The sequence below is a fragment of the Lupinus angustifolius genome, unplaced genomic scaffold (assembly GCF_001865875.1).
Source record: "Lupinus angustifolius cultivar Tanjil unplaced genomic scaffold, LupAngTanjil_v1.0 Scaffold_327, whole genome shotgun sequence".
NCBI classification, from domain to species: Eukaryota; Viridiplantae; Streptophyta; class Magnoliopsida; order Fabales; family Fabaceae; genus Lupinus; species Lupinus angustifolius.
This window is the reverse complement of record NW_017727734.1, coordinates 89,830-106,459: the sequence shown is the minus strand read 5'-3', so window position 1 is coordinate 106,459 and position 16,630 is coordinate 89,830. Positions and strand designations below refer to the sequence as shown.

At 31.6% G+C, this 16,630-nt stretch overlaps 2 protein-coding genes across 2 annotated transcripts; both read right to left on the bottom strand.

The window, feature by feature from the left end:
* Positions 1 to 6,822: 6,822 nt before the first annotated feature.
* On the bottom strand, positions 6,823 to 7,230 carry LOC109341006 (agamous-like MADS-box protein AGL62). Its single transcript, XM_019578789.1, has one exon. The coding sequence runs from the start codon at positions 7,228 to 7,230 to the stop codon at positions 6,823 to 6,825; it is 408 nt and encodes a 135-aa protein (XP_019434334.1).
* A 6,519-nt stretch (positions 7,231 to 13,749) lies between these two features.
* Positions 13,750 to 14,577, bottom strand: LOC109341005 (agamous-like MADS-box protein AGL62). The gene is made up of 2 exons (XM_019578788.1): positions 14,153 to 14,577; positions 13,750 to 14,053 (listed from the first exon to the last, which is right to left on the bottom strand). Exons 1-2 carry the CDS (start codon positions 14,575 to 14,577, stop codon positions 13,750 to 13,752), a joined length of 729 nt encoding a protein of 242 aa, XP_019434333.1.
* Positions 14,578 to 16,630: the final 2,053 nt, after the last annotated feature.

The window sequence follows — 16,630 nt, the reverse complement described above, 5'->3', positions numbered from 1 at the left end:
TGTCCAAAATACCATTGGTGCCTAATATGATCTGAAAATGATAATAGATTTAATCAGGCTAAATAATCCTAAATTTACTCATTTTAGGAATATTAGGCCAATAAAGTCTAAAACATTAAACCATGTGAAACAAAGTCCATTAGGCACCAAGAATTGTCAATCATGCTAAATTAAGGTTATGAGTAGTGTGTAATATATTGTTCATCACTATGTCATCTTCAACAACGCATATTGAAAGCTACGATGTGGAATAGAAGTACATTAACAACGCTTTCTATCACATACGATGTTAAACATAATTCATTCAAGTCAGCGCTGGCGTTATTGATGTTCAACAATGTTGTTTCAAGAATGTGTTGTTGAAGTTACCCATATTCACAACGCTTGCTTTAGTATGTGTTGTGGATGTTCTTCCATCTCCCTTTCAACAACATCGTTCAAAATTGTGTTGTTGGATGATCGTTGTTAATTACGATATATGGCGTAGTAATGGTTTAGGATAGTAGTGTAGGCATTTCATTTATGTCACTCATGTTAGATACATATGTTTGTCAAAGCTTTAAGTTTTGTTGTATGAAAATAGTTCAGGTGTCAATATTGTTGAGAATGATTGTACCTAACAACATAACCGTAAAAGTGTTATACAATTAGTGCATTCCAAGAAATTTGATATTAAGACTTTGTATTTCAAGAAATTGGGGACATTGGTTTAATAACAGATCCATCAAGATTAAGGTCACGACGTTACTGTAGTGAAAAAATGAATTGTAAAAAATCAATAATTTCAATAGCTAAATTAAAGGTTATGAGATTGTATTTCTTAAGCATCAATGTTTTTAGTGAATGCAAGAAATTATTGAATTAACATCATTACAAAACATTTTCAACACTATGTAGTTGTTCTTCCTTTTTCTTTTAGATTGAATTCTTGCATTATGTTACCTGCAAATTAAAAGCATGACTTGATATTTAAAGGAGAAAATTATTCAAAAAGAGCCACCTGATTTAAACAATCTAATTTTCATAACAAAATAAACTAATAATAATAATAATAATAATAATAATAATAATATTATTATTATTATTATTATTATTATTATTATGTGGAAGCTTAAAAGTTATCAAATCATTAATAATCTCCTTCAAAAACTTCACCTCTTTAATTTCATTGAATACTAAAAATATATATTAAAAATGGTAGAATATAGTACACAAGTCATCTTGAACTCATCACATATCTCCTAAAATAACTTATACAATAAAAACTAATTTATAAATAATTCAGGTGCATGATCGTGATCTTGATAGTTAAACTGAAACTCCTTAAACATCTCACCTAGAAATATCAAAAAACCAAGTATAGTGAGATAAATATCACAGCAACATTATTTTAGAAACTTTCAAACTATGACATTCATAGCTATCAGGAGTATGAAAAATATCCAAAAATAATAGTAATAAGGATTAATAATCACAATATAGCATCTTATAATATAATTGACAAATTATAACTTACACAATATCAATTAGAAGATAAGTCACACAAAAATAATATCACATTCAATTTGCATATGTGACATTAATTGTCTTGAACCCACAGTCCATGATTTAAAGTTTGCACATAGTATGCCTGCTAGAGGTGTCTGCCCCTCATTCAACACCCCCGATTTGTATGAAACGTCTTACTCCATTTCCAGAAAATAAGCATGTCTTCATGATACTAAGAGTTCATTTACCCTTCCTTGACCAATCAATAGATCCTAATATCTCATTAAGAATCAAAACAATTGGGTCATAGATGCCATCAATAATCACTAATCAACACAATTGAATCCTAGATTCCCTCAACAATTATTCAATATAATTGGATCATAAATCTCATTAACAATGTTGATCATAGATACCCTCAACAATTATAGCCATGAAAGACATATTATAGCCATGAAAGGAGCACTTCCTACATGAGCACATACTTAGAAGTGGGTGATAAAAACGGACTTAGTTTGAAAAGTTCTTTTCTTTAAACAATTAAAGGACAAAATTTTTTCTTCTATAAATGTAGTTGCATTTACAATTCTTATTACTTCAAATTTGTATCTAATCTTAACCAAAAGTAAACAACAGCTCAACAAAAACAATAACCAACAAAAATTAAAGCTTTATATATTCATTTAAAATGATAACTTTCATTATGTAACTGTAAATAAGTAGCATAGCACTTTGTGCCTCACCTAAAACGACTTATTTATTTAATATAATATTTCGAATTTGTGTCTTATCCAAACAAAAAATAACAGAAGCTCAACAAAAATAACACTAGACTCTGAAAAAAATTAAAACACCAAAAAATCAAATTAAAGCTTTGTATATGTGAGGAGGAAATAATAAAACTTAGTGACATACACAACAACCAACAATATATTTTTTATCATTGTTATTCTTACCATACCCTATAATGGAGGAGGAAATAAAAAATAATATGATCATAGGAAGCACAAAAGATAGAAACTCTTAAACAAATGTGATATTAGGTTGAGTTGATAATCATCTGAACTGCCTAAATGGTGATGAAAGAATCCCATGCAAAATTGATTTGTTGTCGATTTATATTACGAATCTAGAAGTGAAATTGAATTACTTAATGAAGATGGCCTCGGAATTTAGAAGGGAACTCATATTTGTTTAATTTTCTTATACTCTCTCCAAATATAGTGAGTGAAGCATTTCGTCAAACACACTTGCTACATAAATTCCTTCATTCACCTCTTCTTCTCAATGTTACATGAAAGCAAAAGAGATGTTTAATTTGTTAAAAAATGGGGAACCAAAAAGGTATCATATTATGACTAGTACTATAAGAATATGGAATATATTTGTTCTTATTATTTTCATGTAGTACTATAGTACAATATATAGAATGCATGACATATTAGTTTTGATTGTTGCATTCATAATTCCTTGATTTTCTCTAGTGAGATACAAATAATAATTGATAAAGATTATCGTAATACATTGGTCATTTTGAATGCTTAATTATGGTAATTCCTAAAATATTTCATTCCTTTTAATGCTTTGATTTTGTATTCTGTACTATTTTCTAGACTAGAACCATCATAGCAAGTAAGTAGAGAAGAGGTGGACATTGGGGAATGGACAATCTTTGCATCTAACATCTTCATGTGGGTAAGCATGTCATGAATGTATTTATGTTAGCTAAGAAACAATCCTTGAATGGTAGGAATGACTTCAACGCCCATAAAAAAATGAATGGAGCCCAAGTCTTTATTGGAAACACATATAAACTAGTGTTAAGATGTACTTGTTTATTGCTTGATTGTTATATCAATGTATTAAACTCTGCAGCCATGACGGCACGCCATTCAGGAGATGCCATTGCTTCTGAGACACATGTGGGTTAATGTGATGATGGGAGAGGATGTTTTGCGAGCAACAATAATTTTTTGTTAGGTTTATGTATGTTGCGCATGGACTGTGAGATGGTCTCGAGGACTCAGTGGATGTTGTTGACATGTGTTCCATTGGTGGTGTGTTATGTGGTATTATTGTAGTTGAGGGACTTTCTTGTTGTAGGATATTTGTGTCAAGGCGTATGGGTTCATTGGATGGAGGTAAAGTGGAATTGTTAATGTTGTTTTGTGTGATATTTTGGTGGGAGTGGGGAGTGGCATGGGATCATTTATTATTGGTAGATGAGGATGGGGCAAGATATTAGGAATAAGAGAATTGTTTTGGTTGGTTATGTGAGTAGGTAATGTAATGAGATTTACAGTTGATGATTCATATGATAGTTTTGAGTAGGGTGAGATATTAGGTTGTGGTAGTGGGAGCCACAGATTTTGTTGTACATATAAATAATTAGGTGTTGTTTTTGTTTTGGTTGTTGAGAAAGGGAATTGATCTTCAACAAAATTAACATGACAATATATGTGTATCTTTTGAGTGCCTTAATTGAGACAAATATATGAATGATATTGTATAGAGTAACCCAAGAAGACGTATTATGTACTGCATGGGGCTAATTGTTTGTGGAATATGGACATAACCAGGGATAATAGAGACACCCAAAAACCTTTAAATATTTATAAGATGAAGGTTTATTGTGAAGGTGATATAAAGGTGTTTGGATACCAAGATGGGTGTAGGCATTATGTTAATGAGATATATAAATGTTTGAAAGGCAAAGCAGTAATATTGGGTATGTGCTGGCCTTAAGCTATGCCAATGTGCTCGGGGGTGTATGGTGGAGAGATGAAGTCAGAAATACCATGTGTAGAAAAATGTGATTTTAATTTAATATATTATGTCCCTCCATTAGTGCAAATAGATTTAATCTTGAATGTAAAATAGGTTTTAATAGTTTTTTGAGATTGAGGAAAATTTGTAACAACTTTAGTTTTTTTAATGGATATAACCAAGTATAACATGTGAAGTGATCAACAACAATAAGATAGTAGTGATATCAATTGACAAAAGCTATTGCAGAAGGTCTGACACATCAGAAAAATTTAATTCAAATGGAGTAGTAATTTTTATGGATTACTCATGAAATGGTAATTTGTAACTTTTGTTTAAGAGACATGAAGTATAAGTAGTGCTAAAAGTTTAGAACTGGAAGGGATGAAGGTCTTGAGAGTTTGATGTAGTGTCTTAGGAGAAGGATGGCCTAACCGAGCATGCCAAAAGTTGTTATGAGACTGTAATGCCTGAAGGTTGGTTGATGAGTTGGGAGTGAAGGTTGGAGGGTGTATAGGTCACCATTAGTTGAACCGCACATCAATGTTGCCTATATCTTGAGATCGTTCACATAAAAAGAGAAAGGGTGAAATTCAACATAAACATTTTTTTGTTGACAAAATTTTACAACTAAAATTAAATAGTGGCCTGCTTTTGGAACACAAAGAACATTATCAAGATTAAAAATAGTAGATGAAGTTGAGATATGTGCAGAACCCATGTGAATAATGGCTAAACCTGAGCCGTCTTCGATTGTAACTGAGGCATGCCCTTCATAGTTGGAGTGAAGACTTAAATTGTTCAAGTATTGTGTGATATGAGGATTTGCTCCACTATCAAGAATCCAATTTGAATTTGCAGTAGCATAATTGGCCGTAGGACTTGATTGCATAAGATGTGGGCAATATTTGGCAATGTGTCATAGAAAACCATAAAATTGGCAACATGGAGGAGGACGATTTTCATGAGGAATGTAGTGTCTTTGATTTCTGGATGGTCCTTGATAATGGGGCCAATTAAAATTGTAATTATGTGGGCTGTTGTGGTGGCGTTGAAATGATTGGTTTGGATTGGATGATTCTAATGATAATGAATGCATATTCTGGATAAATTTGTGGCGACCTCCATGAGGATAAGCGTTTTGTTCATAATAATTTCGTGGTACGTTTTTTTGATGAAAATTTGTTGTTGTGACAGCAATCTATGGTGATATATCTTCTTTTTTGTAGAAATTCTTCATGAGCAATTAGGTGGCTATGTAGTTCTTAAAAGTTGAAGGAACATTCTCTTGTGTGAATGGAGGCAATAATGTCGCGATATTCTGATCCCAAGCCATTTAAAATGTAGAGAGTAATATCATCGTCACAAATTTTGGCATCTAAGACTACTAGTTCATCACCACCACGCTTGATCTGAAACAAGAATTCAGTCATAGTTTGAGAGCATTTGTGACTTTTCTACAACTAGTTTTTGAGGGATATCATATGAGCTGGTGATAGATTTGCATATTTGGCTTCAATAGCCAACCATAGATGGTGAGTAGTGTCACAAGAAGAGAATGCAACATTGTCACTCTCATTTATGGAGGCGGGGAGGAAACTGACTATTAGTTGATCATTTGCAAACCAATCTTCATAGGCTGCATTTGAGGTTTTCTGGCCATTTGTAGTATGGAACTCATATTGGGGAGAAGTGGTGCCATTAATATAGCCAATGCATTTCATGCCTGCAAGTAACGACATGACTTGTCGTCTCCAAGCAAAGAAGTTAGAGGTAGATAACTTGATGGAGATTTGTGTTCCATGTGAAAAAGGAGAAAGCTTAATGCCGCTTGCAGCGTGGAGTATTTTTTGAATCTCATAGCATATAAGAATATGGAATATACATTTTCTTATTATTTTCATTTAGAACAATAGTACCATATATAGAATGCATGACATATTGGTTTTGATTGTTGCATTCGTTATTCCTTGATTTTCTCTAGTTAGTTACAATTATTAATTAATAAAGAATATTTGAATACATTATTCATTTTGAATGCTTGATTATGGTAATTCCTGAAATATCTCATTCATTTTAATGCTTTTGTTTTGTATCCTTAACAAGTACCTACCTACGTGAATGAAGCAGTGGTTCCACCTGTATTTTAAAAAGAAGTGATCATTCATTAACTCTAACAAATATCCAGTAATAATTGAACAAATACTAATGTATAGTTTTTGCCGGAAAAGTGACAGAGAACATAGACCAATACAACAAAAACAAACTCAAGGAAAAGTATGTTATTGTAGAGTTGTAGTGGAGAAATTTGTTTCTTCGGTTGAGGAATATAAAATTAGAAGTACAATTGGATGGAATAACATTTTTTTAAAGGGTTGTTTGAAGAAGATGGGCCACTAGTAAAAAAAATGAGGAGGTCGAATAGCAGCAGCAACAATCGACATCAGCATCAACAATATTCTGCCTTTCAACAACACCAAGCACATTCTTCTTCAGATTCTCAAGAGCCAACTTGAATTGATCAAGTTGGTCTCCATACATCTCCTGAATAGGAGCAGCCCACTAGAACTATTCTTCTGCCTCTTTCCTTTGCTTAACCAGCTCTTCACTGTATTTCTTCTCACTCTCAAGAGCTTCATTGATGCGACTAATCATTTCATTCAGCTCCTGAACATTAGCATTTCGGTGAGCCTCTAGAAAATGCATGTTCCCCAAGTTTTGAGGTTGGTCCCTCATGAGATAGCGGTCAATGACAACATCAACACCAGGTTCACCAATGGAGAAAAGCTTGTTTGTAGGAGAGAAGACAATGATGGCAACTTGTGCATCACAAAGAGTGCAAAGGTCATTGGATTTTTTGAAAAGCCCATTGCGACGTTTGATGAATATGACTTGATGAAGGTTGCTCTCTGTGGTTATCTTTTTCATCTCAATCTTTTGACGACCCATGTTCCTCCTTGAGTTAGAGTTGGACATAGCTATGTGAAAATGAAAGAGATGAAAGTAGATTAACGATGGAGAAGGGTTGATAGGGTATGAGTGACACAAGCCTGACACACACCCAAGCTGCTCAACAAGCAGCTCAACGGTGATACATGTGTGCTCAGCGATGAACCAGACTCCTGCCCAGGTCAGCAAGCACCAAGCCACGTCTCAGTCAGCGCGATCAAAGATGCTCAATAAGCAGCTTAGCGGTGCCACAAGTGTGTTAAGCGGTGTGCACCCAGACTTGACTTAGCCATCAAGAAAACCATGAAGTCGCAAATGACATCACTTCAAGTAGCCCACCATAGGCTTTTCAGAGTAGCTCACCATAGCTGGTCCCATAGCTCACAAATAGCTTTGGTGAGTCAAGCTTAAGAAGGTGATAAAGCTGCTTGATCAAGTGACCAAACCCATGCTGAAGGGTTTGGTCAGCTACTGAGTGGTGCAAACAAGCAGCTCAGCGACTCTAGGAAAAATTCTATAAATAGTAGGTATTCCATTCGAGCAAAGGAGATATCATACATCATATCTTCTTGCCTTAAAAATCCTCTTCCTGGAAACACAATTCTCTCTTCTTGTTCTTAGTTCTTAGAAGTTCTTGTTAAGTAATTTTTGTAATTTTAGTTTATAATTCAAGAGGAGAAAGGAGAAGGCAAATGAGATGCAAAAATCAATTTTGTAATCTCATTTAGAACTCAAAGAATCCAATCCTTGGATGAATGGCTCATGCTTCTAACAATTTCTTTTGAATGTGGTTATGTATTTCTACTTCTTCTTTTATTCTAAAGTTTGAATTTTAATCATTCAAGTTGGTGCTTTGGTTAATTTTATTTGTTTGAGAAATTCTTAATGCTCTTTTTAGATTGATCACCTAAAGTCTTGGCCTCCTTTGGCTCCTACATCTCTCGACCTCTCACTTTCTCTTATTTCCCTCGTAAGGTTCAGCTAGATTCTCAGCAAGAATTAAAGTTCAATAATTCGATTCCTAGGAGTAACACTTGTTGAGAGGTCAACCACATACACAAAAAATGATAAGTTCTTTACCAAAAAAGGTGAGGACATATTATTGATCATACCAAAAATATATATTTTATCGATATATAGTGTCAGTAGTGGAATAATATTATAAATTTATGTTAATTACATTTTTGAAGAAAAAAAAGTGAACATGTATATATATATATATATATATATATAAATATTAAAATAAAACAATCAAATAAGTAAAATATTACATATCCAATTATAACTAAAATATAAAAATAAATAAATATTTTAAATTATCTATGTATCTAATTACTACAATTAATAAATATATAATATATAATATATTTCCTTTTTTAGTCATTTTCAAATTTTAGCTAGTTACAATGTTAGTTTTATTGAATAGTTCTAGTTTAATAAAATATCTGCACAACTCTAAGTTTTTAGCTACCTTCACAACTATAAGTTTTCAGCTACCTTCACAACTATAAGTTTTCAGCTACCTTCACAACTACAAGTTTTCAGCTACATTTATAGCTACAATTTTAGAAGTACAAGCTAGTTTTCCCGAACAAAGTCTTCATCCGTCAAAATGAAAACATGTGACACTTTAGTCATTAATTAACTAAAACTCTAAGGAAGAATATGTACCATTCATGACTTTGTTAGTGATTAAGAAACTCCTAAAAATGAGGTGTATACAATTCACATTTTTAGGAACTAATCATGTCTAAAATGTTAATTCAATAAGAGAAAAAATAGCGTAAGCACATATGAATCTCATGTTTGTAATCAGTAAGGAGTCAAGTGTTACCTTTTCTTGGGAATAAAAAAGAGAAGGGATTTGTTTATACCAAGTTAAGTTATGTTAGAAATTTATAATTTCTAATTAAGGTGGCATCATATATTTGATACAATGATATCAGCTATTTATTTCGGGGGTTACATTATAAGTGATCTAATTATTGGGACCTCATAGACTTCTAAAAGCTGATATCGAATATGGGCTTAATGGGTGGATACCCATCAGGTTAACCTATAAGGGATAATGGGAACCCTATAAGTTAACGCATAAGGAAGGTTATGGTCGCCAACACACCAAATCATAAATAGTTTTCACCTCTCCCCATCAGAGAGAAAACGAAGGTCCCAAAAGGAATTAAGGATTTGGTTGAGGAACGCCATCATACCAAAACTCTCTTAAAAGATATATCAAAGGAGTAGACTAGAGAACATGGATTCACGGATTCATGTCTGACTTTATATGCTTTATATTATGTGTGAGAATCAAGAGATTCAAGATCCTAGGATTGGTATTTCACCAATCATCAAGAAATATCTAACAAATGGTATCAAAGCTACCGGTTTCTAAATTTTATGGTTCTCCATTAAAGATGATTTCCCCCCAATTGTTTATGAACTCTAACTTTTAAATTTGGGGATTTTTATGCTTCCGCTATTGGTTATGAAATAGGGTATTTAGGAATAATGAGGATAACTTTTATCCTCTTCTGCTTAATTGAAATATGAGTAATTTGTATTATGAATCCTTGCAACATGTGTTGAAGTATATATTCAAATCTGTACATGAACAGTGCATTAACTTTTATGACTATTTATGCAATATGTATATTATAAATTGTCTTGCCACACTTGTTCTTTTCAGTTCATTCTCTCAATTTTCCATGTATATACATTGCCTCAAATTTCATTTACTGCATTGTTGTGTTAAATTTGTAATGCAAATTTTGGATGAAATTGTATGCCCTTTTTCCGCTAATTTCAATATATATATATTGAAATTTAAAGAACCTTTCTTTTGTTAATGTTTTATTTTAGTAAAATGATAATAAGACAATTTATCATGGCTTATGACTTTCAATTTTTAAGGTTGGCTTTTATTAAATTACGCATGAATCCTTACAGTTTCTATGGGTTGCACAATAATATTATTTATGTTTGTGCTTTTGTTGTATTATACTTTGCATTGATTAAAATTGCAATTTTTAAGCGACGATATATATAATATATCTTTTTTTATTTGGAATTATATTATGGGATTAGATTTGTTAATCATAAAAGATATCAAATCTCAATGTTTTAATTCCAAGATCATAATTTTTTTTGTAATAGACCCATATTGTTTATTTTTGTCTGCTAATTATTTTGAAGTAATTGATGCAATATGTTGCCAAAGTTACCTCTATTGTGGAAATTGATTAAAATTACACAGATGAGTATGAGATTATTTATCCGAATTGTGTACGGCCCAAAGGAAGACACAATTTGGCCAAATAATAACATACTTGTGATGATAAATACGTAACAATTATAAAGTTTTTTTCATGTGAATAATAGTCAGTCCAAAGAAAGTCTATTGTTTGACAAAACTAATTGTTAATATTTGATCATTACGTTGAGAGTATCACTTACAAATTAATTTCTCTATCCAAAGACTAGAAATTGATGTTGTTCTAGGTGTCTTGTGATAGGTCTATTATGTGAACATGTCTTGTTTTATATATATAATATATGACTTGTTTGTTTAAATGATTGTAACACTTATGATTTGTTGTATTGGTTGGTGGGTGATTACATTATTAAGGGGTTGCTATTGTTGAAGCATTGTTTTCGTTTGGACAATATGTTCTATCATGTTTACTCATGTATAAAATGATAATATTTTTTTTTATGGAAAATTCAAAAGGATTATCACTGAAATTTGAAATGCACTCCTTGTGATGAGAATGATACAATGCTATCAATATGCTATAATGAATATATGTATTTATTGTGGATATAAATAATATATGTTTTGGATTGAGTATTGAATCAAACTCAAATAAATGGTTGTTTTTTCTTTTAGAAAATAAAATTGTTTGAAATTTTAAGTGAATCTATTAAATATGAAGTCGCCCAAGTGACATCTTTTCTGTGAATTGTTCATAGTAAATGTCAAATGCTAGTGCGAATATGTATTCATCTGAGTATTAATCGGCCCAAAGGAAGATTAATATTTGGCCGGATTATATACACACATGTGATGATAAACATGTGATTATTATAAAGTTGCATATGTGAATGATAAATCAGTCCAAAGAAGAATTTATTATTTGACATGCATTATGATTAGTGTTTGACCACAAACAAGAATATCATTAGTGATTGCTATGAAATATCAAGTCAAATTGTATGATTGTATTTTATGCGAATAGTGATCGGCCCAAAGAAAGATTACTATTTGGCCCAAATTACAAACATACTTGCAGCAATAAATATGTGATAATCATATGGCTTTCCATGTGAATAGTAAGTCGGTCCAAAGAAAGGCTTATTGTTCAACAGGATTGATTATCAATGTTTGCTTACTACATTGAGTGTACCACTTTCAAGTTAATATTTTTGTCCAAAGACTGGATATTAATGTTGTGCTAGGTAACTTGTGATGTGTCCCATCACCATTTGAATTTAAGTATTAAGGTTGAATGTGAGTTTAATTACAATAATGATTTCAATTTGTTTTGTTCTTTTATTAGTGTTGCAAATATTTATGCTCAAATTAAGAATATCTCATTGTTGAATGAGACAAACTTTAAGGTCTATAAGGAAGTCATAGTAATTATTCTCAGCTGTATGAATTTAGATCTGACACTTTAGGTGGAGAAACTCATTTCTACTTCGGAAATCCTCGATGAGGTTAAAATTGAGAAATGTGAACACTCTAACCGAATGTGTATAATGATCATGAAACGCTCTATTCTAGAATATTTTGGGGGCTCTATTTCTGAGGGTTAGAGTGCAAGTAAGTTCCTTGAAGAAATAGAACCACACTTTGTCAAAACAAAAAGGCGGAGACAAGTAGCCTTATGGCTAAACTCATCTCCATGAAGTATAAAGGAAAATGGAACATAAAGGAATATATATGGAGATGTCTAATCTTGCATCAAAACTCAAGTCACTCAAGTTCGAGCTTGGTGATAACTTGCTCATGCACTTGGTTTTGATCTCGCTTCCTGCACACTTTGGACAATTGAAAGTAAGTTATAACACTCAGATGAACTATGTGCAAGAGGAAGAGAGACTGCAGAGAGATGAGACTGAAAGTGTTTACTTAGCTATGACCTCTAAGAATAAGATAAGAAAGAACAATAAGGATGTTGTGAAAGGGCTATTTGTGGTTTTTCCTCAGATAATGTAGAATTGTTCTACATTACACTATGTCTGGAAAACCTAGCATGAAGGGTGTTGTTGAGCAATTTAACCGAACTCTTAAGGATATGGTGAGAAGTATGATTAGACATTCTTCCTTTCTAGAGTCTCTTTGGGGGAGAGCTTTAAAGACCACAATTTACATCTTTAATAGACTGCCAAGTAAAGTAGTTAACAAAACCCTTTCACATATGAGCTTTGGACTAATAAAAGGCCAAGCTTAAAACACTTTCACATTTGGGATTGTCTAGCTGAGGTGAAACCTTATAGGCCGCATGAAAAAAACCTTTTGGGAGTTCATAATTTGAGAGCCCTAAACATGTTATCATAATATGCACTATTGAAAGAGATCTCGAAATATTAATAAGAAATATGCCCTTTATTTGATAATACATTCAGAAGTACAAAATGATAAAGATTATGACAAACATGCCATAAACATACAAGACAAGCAACATAATGAAAATCCCAACCCTTATCAGTCCCAACTATGAAACTGGTAAATATAGGAATTGAAATATAATAAATTATTGAAAAGAAAGAGAGGGCATATTTTGAACCCAAATTTTCTATACCAAAAGTTTTTTATGCCTCTATACCAACCTAATAAGATTTTGCCTAGTAATAAATAACACACCTCATTGTATTTCTCATTAATTATCATACTGACACATTTAAGTAGTTAGCAAAACATCATTGGGTTGGTATAGAATCATAAAAAACTTCTGGTAAAGAAGATTTGGGTTCAGGTGGATTTGGATTGAAATGGATCAAAAGAATCCACCTGCAGGTCCATATCCTCCCATATTATTTTCGTCTATATCTATAGGCATGGGCGCACTTCTTATCTACATAATTAATAGATTTATATGATAAATTATCATATCCATATTGTTTTTTTATTTTATTTGTTAATGAGTTTTCTTGTTGTTTTTTGTAAGGAATTGATCGGGTTTTATCATATGACTCACATCTTGTTAAATCTTTATTTTTAGCCATATGACGTTCATTAATTCTAATTCTATATTTCCATTTTTGGGGTACTAATCTAAACCATATGTTTTCAGATAAATCATATTGAGAACGACCCTTTAACCAATGGGGGGGGGTGTTCCTGTGTCTTAATATTGAATGAAATATTCCATGTACTTTAAAAAAAGAATCTTTTAGTTTATTCTTAATAAAAAAAACTCTTCGATGATATTCAAAACCAGATCTTAAGTTATATTTACATACCTTAATAACTTGGATTTGGGATAATTTATAAAATACATATGCTTGTAACAAAGAAGATAGGCAGGGTGATTCATCATGCCGTCATGGACTGATTCTGAAGCATATGTGGTGGTGGTGTGGATACATCGGAAACTGCTGAGGTAGTGGTTGTGGCTGCATAAACTGATGAGGTGGTGGTTGTGGATGCATAAACTGTTGAGGTGGTGGTTGTGGATTCATAGGAAACTGCTGAGGTGGCGGCGGCGGGTGCACCTGAAAATCCTGAGTTGGTGGCTGAGGTGGTGGTGGCAAAGGGTTGTTTGAAGAGTATGCACCACCTGTAAAAAAGTGAGGAGGAGGTGGGATAGCAGCAGCAGCAGTAGCAGCACCCTCAGCAATATTCTGCCTTTCAACAACACCAAGCACATTCTTCTTCAGATTCTCAAGAGCTGACTTCAATTAATCAAGTCGTTCTCCATTGATCTCTTCAATTGGAGCAGCCCACCAGAAATGTTCTTGTGCCTCTTTCCTTTGTGTAGCCAACTCTTCACTGCACTTCTTCTCAATCTCAAGATCTTCATTGATCTGATTAATCTTATCATTAAGCTCCTGAACATTAGCATTTTTGTGTTCCTCAAGATATTGCATGTTCCCCAGGTTTAGTGGTTGATCCTTCATTTGATAGTGGTCTACGACAGTATCAATACTAGGGTCGCCAAAGGAGAAAGCCTTGTTTGCAGGAGAAAAGACAACTAGGTCAACTTTTGTATTACAAAGAATGCAAAGCTTGCTCGCTTTCTTGAATAGCCCAGTGCGACGTTTGGAGAATGTGACTTGTAGGTTGCTGTCTTTGGCTATCCTTTTCATCTCAATCCTTCTATGACCCTTGTTCTTCTTTAGGTTACTAGAGCTAGGGATTGAGTTAGACATGGCTCAATGAAATGGATGCTTGGGGAAAGATAGGTTATGAGAGATATAAGAAATGGTAGAAAATGGTTGCCAATTTATACTCTTTTGGGAATGAAGTTTATATTATATCTTATCTTATTAAGTCACCTTTTTTTGTTTTAGACTAAATGCATGTATATAGAAAAAATTCATTAATTATTTCATTCTTATCTTTGTGTGAAGGACAAAATAGTTTTATAAGGTTAAATGAATGTAAATATATACTCATAATATTGGTATATATGTATTTATACAAAGAATATAATATTTTATGCTAGCACTTGAGCATGAAATTCATGTGTTCATCATACATAAATAAAACAATTCGAAATTGGTAACATTTTTGTGTATTAATGATAAATCAAAGAAAGCATTACTACATTATATGAATTCCTTTTGTGAATAGATACAACAATTGATGGTAATGATTAAAAAAACAAAAAAATAATTTGGTAACAATTAATCAAAATTAGTGATGCACCAAAAAGAGATATGATCATCAAAGGAGAAGTTAAATAATTCTGATTACGAGTTGAATTCGTAATTTTCGTGTGTAAGCTCTTAAGGAATATTTAGGCCCTTATTTTTATCTTCTACTTATTCTACATAATTGTTTTGCCATTCATTAATTTTTTTTGCTACTTTCTATCTATATTTGTACGATCTTATAATATCTTATATTATATTATAATAACTAATAGGCGTTAGTCTAATGGTGTATGATCCAATTGGATCCCTAAGGTTAATGGTTCGATTAATGGGAACAATATTTGTTGGGAGAGGCATCTAAGATTAGTTCATTACCCAAAAAGTGAGGAGAGACCCTTAGTAATATCAAATACTATATTATGAGTTTAAAATCTGTACACCGTTGGTGTAAAGTTTTTTATGTTGTCAGCACACCATCTACCATTGATTTGTATTACTTTTGTTTGAGGATCAATGATGATTAACATATGAATAATGAATGATTTACTGACAGTATAAAAAATATTTACACTATCACAATATAAATATTAAATCCTTATATTATATACATGTCTCCAAATTAAATGATGATAGTTTGACCCATTTTAAGTTTTTTTATTAAACAGTGAATACTTCAAAGGATACCGTGTAAGAAATAATTAAAATTAATTTTTTAATATGTAATAAGAAATAATTAAAATTTTAAATAAATGTGTTCTAGCCCTCGTTAATTTATAATGTATGATAAAATGTATGATAAATAGCTTTTATGTCAATTATTAAGTGCAAATAAAAAAAAGACTTAGTGTTTTTGGCTAATTTATTCACGAAAAAATTCAAGTAATTAGCCATTGATTTTATAAAACAAAAGTGCTATATCTTAAAAAAAAAAAAAAAGTGGTCTCACACAACAACGTAATTTTTTTATAGTAATAAGTGGAATTGTGTTTTATAGTTAAAACTTAAATTCATTAAAATTAATATATCTATTATAATTTTTATAAAGCACGTTAAATTTAAGAATGCATACACAATACATGGGATACTAGCTGCTAAAGTATAATCAATAGATATTAACGAGAAACAAGTGTGAAAAATAAAAGAAGAAAGTGTGATTTCGATATAGTTTATAATTATTTAGAATATATTACAACTTAGAAATAATGATTTTGTTTGGATGAAACGATAAAGTTAATCTACTTAAATATTTAGAATATTCTAAAAGTAAGATATACAACTTTTAATTATTCTTATACAGAATAAATATTAAAAAAATGTAGATTATTATATTGTTTTAACTTTTCATCAGACTTCTTCTACATACCCATTATCTCTTCTAATAAAATCTCATTTTAATCTACTATTAAAATAATATATATAAAGGAATTATCTTAAAATATAGGCAAAAATTCTATAAAAATATATTAAATTTTATGTTTTTTTTTTGGTATTTTGATGACGATTTTCTTCGAATATCAACATTGACTAATTTACATTGTTGTACTATTATTCTTATAGTTCTGATTGCAACAATTTCCTTATTGTCTCCGAGTAATTTAATAAAATA

Coding starts and splice junctions, on each gene's coding strand:
- LOC109341006 (XM_019578789.1), bottom strand. CDS start 7,230: ATGTCCAACTCTAACTCAAGGAGGAACATGGGTCGTCAAAAGATTGAG.
- LOC109341005 (XM_019578788.1), bottom strand. CDS start 14,577: ATGTCTAACTCAATCCCTAGCTCTAGTAACCTAAAGAAGAACAAGGGT. Junction 14,054..14,152: donor GAGGCACAAGAACATTTCTG/GTGGGCTGCTCC, acceptor TGTTGTTGAAAG/GCAGAATATTGCTGAGGGTG.